The 10,271-nt window shown below is 38.1% G+C and overlaps 1 protein-coding gene across 1 annotated transcript; it reads right to left on the bottom strand.

Annotated features, from left to right (window-relative positions):
* Positions 1-3,293: 3,293 nt before the first annotated feature.
* Positions 3,294-3,785, bottom strand: LOC141632509 (uncharacterized). Its single transcript, XM_074445054.1, has one exon. The coding sequence runs from the start codon at positions 3,783-3,785 to the stop codon at positions 3,294-3,296; it is 492 nt and encodes a 163-aa protein (XP_074301155.1).
* Positions 3,786-10,271: the final 6,486 nt, after the last annotated feature.

Here is a 10,271-nt window from a genome sequence, read left to right as displayed (position 1 = left end):
AAGAAAACCACAAGGGTTTTCTTCCCAAAACCGGGTGGGAGAGGAGGAACAAAAGAGCCAATGCATGCTCATGGTTGCCTTCACAAGAACAATAGGTTTTGCATGGCTAGCTATTTTGTAATCATCATGTTTTCCACTAATATATCCATCACAATATTAGGCTAATGAACCTCTTATTTTCGGTACACATAGATAACATGGAATTCATTTTATTTTTGTCAATTGTCAATATGTCACAGGTCATATGTTACATAAATTTGTTATGTATTTTTAACATATTAAAAATCAACGTATTAATAAAAATACGTCATATACAAAAATTGACTTAGTAATTCATAATTACTTGTACCAAAATATTTTACCAATTATAAATCACAACAATTTGTATTTATAATAATTCATTCAAATTTAATTGTTTCCTTAAACAATAATTTCATATGAGTAATGATACAATTCGATTACTCAGACCGTATCTCATTTCAATCAATTTCAATGAGATACGTAAATATTACTTCCAAAATCGTCCGTCAATTTTAATTAAATTAATTGACTCGTAACGTTATACGATCAATTAATTGATCAATTAAGAGTGTTGCCCTATAGGTATGACCTAGGGGATCAACTGATCACCACCGTCGCACGACAGTAATGTCAAACTCTAGTCAGCCAATCATTACCGATATATGTTGATCAGTTGACAGTAAAAATACTTCCCAATTGTATTCTTTAAAATGAGACTTAAACATGTGATCATCATGATCAACAGTTGTGATCGCATTATTGTCGGAGGACACATATTCCAACATTTTTTGCAATTTTTCCAAATTAACAAGTAAATATATTTACAAATATTCACAAGATGGATATTTCCCTCCCCACACTTAAGATGCACATCGTCCTCGATGGGACTAAAGTAGGGAGAGAGTGGAAAATTAAAGAACATATTTTTGTATTTTTTGATATTTTCGAAAATTAAGAACATGTTTTTGAAATTTTTGAAATTTTTATGGTTTTTATATAATGAATCCCCTCCCCACACTTAAAACGTGACATTGTCCTCAATGGAACAAATGTAGAGAGGAAACTAAAATACAAGTAAAGTATAAGTAAGTAAGGGAAGAGAATATATACAATTTGGTGGTTCTTAAGGGACTCCACAAAACCTCTCATCAAAATTTTGTTGCTTGAATTTCCAAGTAGCATGATCCATGTCACTCAAGGCACGGAGAAGACGGTCAAAGGCTCTAGCAAAACCCTCAACTAGACACAAGTAGTGCCAAGCTATCGTGAACCGCACCCAACTTCTCTTCCAACGCTTCTTCCCGTTCTTCCTCTAACTCCTCTCGGTATTGTTTCTAGGATCCTCTTGGTGACTAGGTTCCTCCATTTCAATGTAGTAGCTAGAAGGAGAGAGGGACGGAATCTCATGAACTTCATAAGAAGAGGGAATGTCCACATGGTTCTCAAAACAAGGGAAATGGTGGGCAATAAGAGGTGAAGGAGTCAACTTCTCAACATTGAGGTTCATGATATTATCACTTATATCCTCATTTCTTTGACTCTCCAATTGAACCGGGCCATTTTCAAAGACTAGAGCTTCAATTTGTTCCAAGCTAGAGTCAAAACTACAAATGTCGTAGTTTCTCTCAGGGCTCATCAACTCCCCAAATATGGCAAGCTCAAATTCATCAACCTCCATTTCCCAATTTTTTTTCTTCTTCCCCACACTTGTCATGGACAAGCACTTCTTCTTTAAAGATTTCGGAAGGAGGTGGTAGTGGGGAGTCTTCCTCATTATCATAGACATCCCAAATAGGGGCACCAAGCTCTTCATAACTTCCCTCCCCACACTTATCATTTTGCAAGGAGTCTTCATAAGTAGGGTGGGCATAATCCGGTCCGGACCGGAAAAATGGACCGGTCCGGACCGGAATCTAGTGGACCGAAACCGGAATTAAAAATTCCGGTCGACCATTTTCCAAGATTCCGGTTTCCGGTCCGGTCCGGTCCGGACCGGAATGCCCGGAATTATTGTTATTTGCATTTTTTTTCTTAAAATTGTATTTTTATTCCGGTCCGATTCGGTCCAATGGAACGGAATTTGAAAAAGTGGGTAATTCCGGTCCAACCGGTCCGGTCCGGTCTTGGACCGGAATTTTTCCGGTCCGGTCCCGGTCCGGAATTTTGTAATTCAGTCCGGTCCCGGTCCATGAATTTTGTCGATTCCGGTTCCGGTCCAAACCGGTTCCGGTTCCGGTCCGGTTTTGGACCGGTGCCCACCCCTATTCATAGTGTCCCATATGGGAGGGCCAAGTTCATCTTCATCATTTGGTTCAAGACCAATCAAGAATTCCCGATCAACCACTTTGCCAACCACAATTTCTTCCAAGACGAAATTTTCATCTTTCTCAAGTTGTTCACTTACTATCTCCATTGATCCTCCTAATTCCTTCCCACTTCTCAAGGTAACCAAGTGGACTTGTTGATGAAGTGGTAGTCCATCTTCGGGGTTAAGCCCTTGAGTTGGCAAAGAATGCGGGCTTCTTTGAGTGTTAGAAGTCCATTGATTGGCTATTTGAGAATCAAAAGTCCTTTGGTGAGCTTGGACATTGGTGAGTTCGGTTCTCAAATTCTTGAATTGTTGATCATAATGGGCTTCTCTTTATTGAGCTCTAGTATCAATTTATTCCAACATTCTCTCAATGGGAGGGTTGACATTTGGAGGTTCAATGAGTGGAGGTTGGTAAGGTTGTTGAAATTGCTCTTGTGAAGGTGGATACGGAATTTGTTGTTGGAAATTTTGGTGAGGTGGAATGTATGTTTGGTTGTTTTGTTGTGGAAAGGATGAACAAGTGTCATAAGAATGCCCAATACCACCACAATTCTCACAAGTAGGAGCATATTATTGATAGTTTCTAGGAGGAGGACCTTGTTGAGAGTAGGTCCTTGTGGTGACCTAGGCTCTTGAACATAGTAGACCTTGGAATGACTTGGTCTTTCTTCATGATAAGCATTTTCATGCTTCATCTCCTCCAAAAAGTTATCAAATTTCTTTGACAATTCATCCAACTTGGCCTTGTTTTCCAACTCTAGCTTTGAAGGTCCTTCACTCTTGGACTCATTTTCTCTTCTATAGTCACCTTCTCTACCTCCATAGCTAATTTACATGTCGGAAATGTTTTGAATCATCTCCGTGATTTGGGCATTTTTCATATTGTCAAAGTTGCCACCGGAGGCCGCCACAATCATATCCCTAAACCTTTGCTCAAGGGTTTTGAAGAAGATTTGGGTTGTCATCCACTTGGGGATTCCTTATGTGGGCAAGAGGTAAGAAGATCTCTAAATATTTCCCATCCTTCACTTAAGGTTTCAAGATGCTTTTGCTTGAAAGTTTGGATATCATGTCTTATTCTAGCGGTTTTTGAAGGAGGGTAAAATTTGTTGATAAAAGCCTTTGACAAGCTTTCCCAAGTAGTGAAAGTACCCGGTTCATGTGAATTCAACCATTTTCTAGCATTATCCTTCAATGAAAGAGGAAAGAGCATAAGAAGAATTTGCTCTTCCGTGATGCCATCATACTTGATCATACCCGCTTTTTCCTTGAATAAGACAAGATGTTCATGAGCATCTTCACTCTTCAAGATATGAATAATATCTTGTTGAATAAAGGATATTGTATGATGGCGGAGCTCAAAAGTATTAGGAGCAAGAACTCCATAATTAATTTCCGAGTAAGATCGATTATGATCCGGTCTATGGTAGTAACCCATTGGTTGGTCCGTCATTTCTTTATCAACGAAGTTGGTTCGTGGTGTATTTGGTGGGCTAGGTGAGTTTGAATGTTGTGAATGGGTGGGTGAGTGATTTGGAGAGTGGTTTGGTTGAGAGGTGGAGATATCCTTAGAGCCGATACTGCTAACCATCTTCTTACCCGGAAAGACTTCTCGATCTCTCGATCAAGAGGGAAAACAGAACCGGTATTACACCTATACATACACTCAAAAAGAGATCAAATGGTCCTAATGCAAATAATGCACTAGGACAAGGATGGAAAAACAAACAAATAAACAAACTAAGCCTAGAAACAAAATACTAATCTAATCCAATATCACCGTCCCCGGCAACGGCTCCATTTTGATACCGAGTTTGTCGTGCTCATCGGTATGCAAACAATATTAATAAACTCAATAACAAACTAATGAATGTAGTAGGGTAAGAAGGTCGATCCACAGAGACGGTATTTGGCTCTTAGATTGATTGTTTTATTCCTAGTTTAGTTCTAGCAAATGTTGAAAGATTGATAAACTAGCTAATAAGACTACAACTAAAGCAAGCAAATTTATTAATATGCTAATTAAGGAAGCTAGGGTAGCCGGGTTCACTCATGTGGATAAACATCGAAATTTGGCAAAGGTTAACAAATAATCGAGGCAAAATCAAGGATAAATCTCCCTGAAGAGTCTATTGATCCAAAATACTCAAGAGGGGGGGGGGGGGGGGTGAATTGAGGATTTAAAACTTTTTGAAAGCTTTTTCGATTATGCTAATGTAATTGATTATTTAAAGTTTATTGATTAAAACTTTAACTAATCAACCAATGAAGGTAAACATAATAAACGAAACAAACGAAAGAACGAAGAGACACAGGGTTTTGAAGTGGTTCAGTTTCACAAGTCGAAACCTACGTCCATTATTCTTGATTAATAAATTTAGTACCTTTTTACGGATTACAAATTTACTAACCCAACTCGTACAACTAACTCTAGCTGTAACTCAATGAGTACCGTTAAATACTCGAGTGACTAATTTACGCTAATAAGAAAGCACTAATGATTCTAACAAAGGTTCACGTTAATGAACAAGTTAAGAATTCAACTAAGCACTATTATCTTATAACGATAAATGAAGAACGAGTATGCGAGTTTTATGACACACGACCTTTCAAAATAGCAAATCGGTTTTTCTGCTTAAAACACACGGTTTGCTTTGTAAAAATTAAAAACCATTTTTATGCTTAAGGTCTCTGTTTTAGATGTTGTAAATAGCAATGTATTTATAGGAGAAGGAAGAGTAGGCTACACGGTTTTGTCAAACCCTAATAGCCGAAATATTAAGATATAAAAACAAATTATATCTTCTTATTATCTCTTTCCTAAAAGCCTTAAAAGATAAAAAAGAATATTCTAAAAGATAGAATATAATCTTTTCAAATATTATCTTTACTCTAAATTCTAAGATTATGATAAGATTTCCTAAAACAAGAATATCTTTTACCATACTCAAATATATTAAGTAAGATATATAAGATATGTAAAGATATTATTATAGAATAAAATCTTTACCTAATATACCCTAGGTAACACGAGATGTCACGGCTCATGTGCCTCGTGACTCGTGCAAACCCTAGTCTTAACATATGATTAGAATTTAGGTTTTAAGAGAGGCTATACAGAAACCCTAATTAGTAGCAAGGTCCAACTCATAAGTTGATCCATCAAGACTACCAATTAACGTTTACTATAAAACCGGACTCCTCACTAAACCGGGCTTTATAATATAAATATTTTTATTAAAACATTTAAAACAAACTTTAAACAATTAAAAAACAATTTTCGAAACAATTATAAGTCGTGTATAAAAACTCAGCATTTCAATGTTATAGTAGAAGAGCTATAACATTGAGCTCTTTTACTAGTAATGTTATAGCTGCAAAGCTATAACTTTACTAATCAAGAAACTCATTCTTGATTACCATTACGAGATAATCACCTATACTATTCTAATCTTCAAGGAGATCTTCGAGTATAGGCTACGTCATCATCCAAGCTTGATTAAACTTTAGACGAACTTCGTCTTCACATAGTTCTTGAATGAATCTTGAATCGTTTGATCTTGAACGAAGGCTCTTGAACTTCTTACGCAATTGTCACATTCTTCTTTGTTGCTCATAATAGGTTAGTTCTAAAATACTTAACAAACGATTACACGCAACAAGTATATAAAATGTAAAACACCTTGACATCATCAAAACATAAACATATAAACTATATGGTTCAACAAATTCCCTCTTTTTGATGATGGCAAGTCATCTAAAATTGTGACAATGTAAAAAGTTCCCCCTCAATATAATACCGTTATCTTGATAATAAAGATTAACGCAAGATCAAGACAATTTTTCAGAAACCGAAACTTAAGGACTTTAAGAGACTGTAGATACCCGTATCCGTCGATATTGGAATTTATAGAGAACCCGACAAACACCCGATGATGATAGGACACATGTATTCTTTAGTTGTCATTGTCATTATTTGGAGCTCGTTTTACGAGGTAGAATGGGCGTCGTCGATGAAGTATTTTATTAATTTAAATGATATTTAAATTAATGTTTTTTAAAGGGAATTCATTTTATTATTTTAAATGATATTTAATTTAATGTTCTTTAGTGAGTTCATTTTATTAATTTAAGTGATATTTAAATTAAAGCCTTTTAAAGTGATTTCAATTTAATTTATTCTATTTTGAATTTTATTTTCCCAAGTTTATTTTATTGAAAATAAGATAAATAATTGGTTTGAAAAATCATTTTATGAGTATATTTGATTTGAAAAGTCATTTGTTTTAATTTATTAATTGATTTGAAAAATCGATTTTAAAAGCGAAGAAAACTCGTTTTTAAGCATGTTTTTGAGCTCGATTTTAGCTCGGTTTTTGGGCCCGTTTTCTTTGCGAATTGGCACGAATCTCGAGTATGCTAACCCACCTAGACCAATACCCATCCACCCTTGTTCGAACCCCCCATACCACAGCCCAAATCCTCGTCCCAAACCCCTCACAAGCAGCCCGCATAAACCGAGTCCCGTATGCCCTGTTTTGCAGCTCAATTCGCGAGCCCAAACCCGCTCCAAACACTACCAAGACCCGTACCCATTAACCCTAACCCATACCCTAGTATCCTACCCATAATATCCTAGCTTAATCACCAAGAAAACCCCCCTCAAACCCTCACAAAAGCGGCTGGACAGCAGCCATCCGTGAGCTAGCCCGATTGCCCCTCCCTCTCTTTTAACCTATTTTAACTCCTTATAAATACCACCCCTTCACCATACATTCATTCCTCTAAGTTCTCCATACATCCTACCATCACCCACAAGCTTTAAACCTCAGAAACGAACCCTAATTGCCTCCCAAAAACCCTAAACAAAACCGACACACAAACTGAACTGTTTGTGTGTCTCCCTCGAAAAACAATTCGTTCCTCCCTCAAACCTCCATCAAAACTCGATTTTCTTGTTCCTAATTAACCACATAACATCCATCTACACATTAGACAAAGATTTACGAGCCAAATTGCCCTTGAGAGTACACGAAATCCCTCGAAAAACAGAGTGTTATACACTCTGTTTTCGCGGTTTATTCTTGTCTGTCCAGTTCTGTTTGTGCTCGTTTTTCGTGCCCAATAACCCAAAACGAGCAGGGGTTGCTTTAAGATATCTGTTCTCCTCTCTCTCTAGTTTTCAAAACATCTTTTAAATCGAATTTTCGTCGTGAAACGAGGGAGAAATCATCGTTTGAAAGTTGCTGTCCAGATTTGTCAAAAAACGCGTGTTTGCTTGTTTCTTCGTCGACGACGGCCTCTCGAGATAAAATCTACCATCGATTACGACCCAAGACGGTGTCAACGATACATGTAGGTTGAGGGTGCATCAAATCTTCCTCTTTCTCCCTTTTTATTTCGTTTTATGTCTGTTCTTTTATAGTTCGTTTTTGTTCGTTTATCGTTTTTTGTTTATCGATTGTTTAATTAACTACGAAACTAGTTTAGCCCGAGTATGAGTTAAAGTACCACCATGAACACCCGCGTTGACTTGATATGGGAAAATAAACCGCTACTTCAGTCGGTCGTACACCCCCGTCTCATTTACATATCCTCGTGTTCAAGGTAGGGCATAAATAAAACGAATTTCTAACTTCGCTCTTCGCTTTTGACCCCTTTGTTATTTCGGCCAATTCGACACACCCTAGGATCCGTTGTATGTTAGTTTAACCTCTGATTGTTAACATATGACGTATTTAGACGACATTCGATCGTTTTAATAACCTAATTAGACATGTTAGGTGGCATCGACATAGCTTTTAAAATCAATTAACAATTCTATAACCTAATTGAATACATCTTTCTTATCACTTGATTTCTCGCTAGCATAGGAGTGCGTGATTAGCACCTTCCTATTAACACTCGACGAGTAAGCATTAATCTTATGATATTGTGACCTAATTGGACCCTTTAGGCCGTGTAGAATACACACTCGCGCGTTTCTTCTCAATCGATCAACCTGTTTTATAACTTGTTTTCTAACTCGTTTTCTAATTCGTTTTGCAATCATTCGATCTAACTAATGAACCTAACCTAGGAACTAGGGTGGCCTTGTCTTGGCCGTGAGGGTGGTCGTGGTTTTGGGCCGTGAGCTTGGCCGTTTTCTTTGTCTTTCTTGCTTCGTTTTTTTATACCTTTTGTTCTTCGTTGTTTTGTTGCTTGTAATTTGTAATTTGTTTATCGAGTTGTAATTTTCGAGCTTGTTTTACTTTTATTGAGTCAAAACCTCTTCAAAAAACCTTAGTCTTGTTTGGTTAGACGGTTGTGTCCCAATGCATGTGAGAGCGTAGTAAATCGCATGTTGTTTAAAGCAACATGGCCCGATTTATGCTAATGCATGCTTTGGTGCGTAGCCCAATGTCTAATTCGATAAGATTAAGTGAAAGCACGCATTACGAGGAGTGACCCAAGGCCGTGTGTCATGTAGGCCGTGAGTCACCCCTTTGTGCACGGTTTTCTAGGCCGAATGGCCGTGTATGGTTCCGTATGTAGCAATTGTATTTAGATCGAGTTGTATCTTTAATTTATTATTGTGTCGGCATGAAATGCCTGGTTTGTAATAGGTAGATCCCAACGGCTCCCCCATTCCCCTTAAGCCTTGCTTGCTTTGTTTTGTATGTTGTTAGATCAATCAACCCACATGCTAAATTACAACTTTGACAAAGTTAGTTTAGTTGCATCTAAAACGACATAGAAATTGTTGTCACATGATAGGGTTAAAACAACGTTTGCATATCATACATCGTAGTAGCTATGACCTTGTTTGAAATCCGACACTTGACTTAGTAGAGGCCGTTATCGACGGGCGGGGTTAGGTGTCCTTATGGGCTTCCTAACACGTACCCTCACCCTTACTCAAGATCTATGGTTTGTGGATCCGTCTAAATACCATTGGATTACGAGAGTCATTCAAATCGAGTGATATAGGGTACAAGTCTTTATCTTTAATCACTCGTAGTCGATTGGCTTTATGCTTTTCGATGAAAGGTGTAAAGTTGACTTGAACGGTTCCAAGTTCCCAAAAACTTGGTGGCGACTCTAATTTGTCTTAATTCGATTCGAAAGAACCTCGAGTCGATTATGCCTAGTGTGGATCCCGCGGACGCAGATCCCGAGGGCCTTGTCCACCTGATTTGGCGACTCTTTGGGAAAACAGGACTAGTTACACTTTGTTTCTAGGGTCTTTTCCTCCGAGGTGAAACTTGAAAAGAAAGTGTTGGAAAGTAAAACATTACTCATAGTGCTACGATTCATGCATAAACCCTTAAGGACTTGCCCGGGCCGTCCCAGCGTTTCTTCGTGATGCGTGGGGGGCGACGTCCCACTATGCTAGGAAGCTGCACATTGCTCGCTTCCACTTCACCTCGCGTGGTTCTTGATGGTGGGGACGATCTTCTAGGTACTCTACCTTAAGACACCTTGCTCTATAAGACCGCAAAAGGATGGAGGGCATAGACCTTCTTGTAGAAGACTTGCCAAGACTTAGAGATGTCTAGGAGCATACATCCTTGTAACATGAGAATGACAATGTGCAAATTGTTTTCCCGAGTCTTTTCGAAATTTCCCATGTCCTTTTCAAAACCGAACTTTTGAACAACTTACTTTCAAAATAGCATGGTTTTAGAAACGCGGAATGCTGCCCAAATAGGACTAGAATTTTCGGCCCAAAATGAGCTTTTATAGCCGGCATGCTGCCCATTTCAAATCTCATTTTCGAATCAATCTTTCGTTTTTTTTCAAAACCAATCCAAAATGCCTCTCGAACCTCAACCAAGCATGAAATGCGTCAAGTCATGTCCAGGTCATGGCCGTGTTAGGCCGGGTGTGTTTCGTTCTAAGAGTCTAGAACACGACCTTGTTGGGTCACCCAAGCTCACCTCTTGGGCCTTGAGTCATG

This window comes from Silene latifolia, chromosome Y (genome assembly GCF_048544455.1).
Source record: "Silene latifolia isolate original U9 population chromosome Y, ASM4854445v1, whole genome shotgun sequence".
Taxonomy (NCBI): Eukaryota; Viridiplantae; Streptophyta; class Magnoliopsida; order Caryophyllales; family Caryophyllaceae; genus Silene; species Silene latifolia.
This window is presented reverse-complemented; position numbering and strand designations above follow the sequence as displayed.

Coding starts and splice junctions, on each gene's coding strand:
- LOC141632509 (XM_074445054.1), bottom strand. CDS start 3,785: ATGACGGACCAACCAATGGGTTACTACCATAGACCGGATCATAATCGA.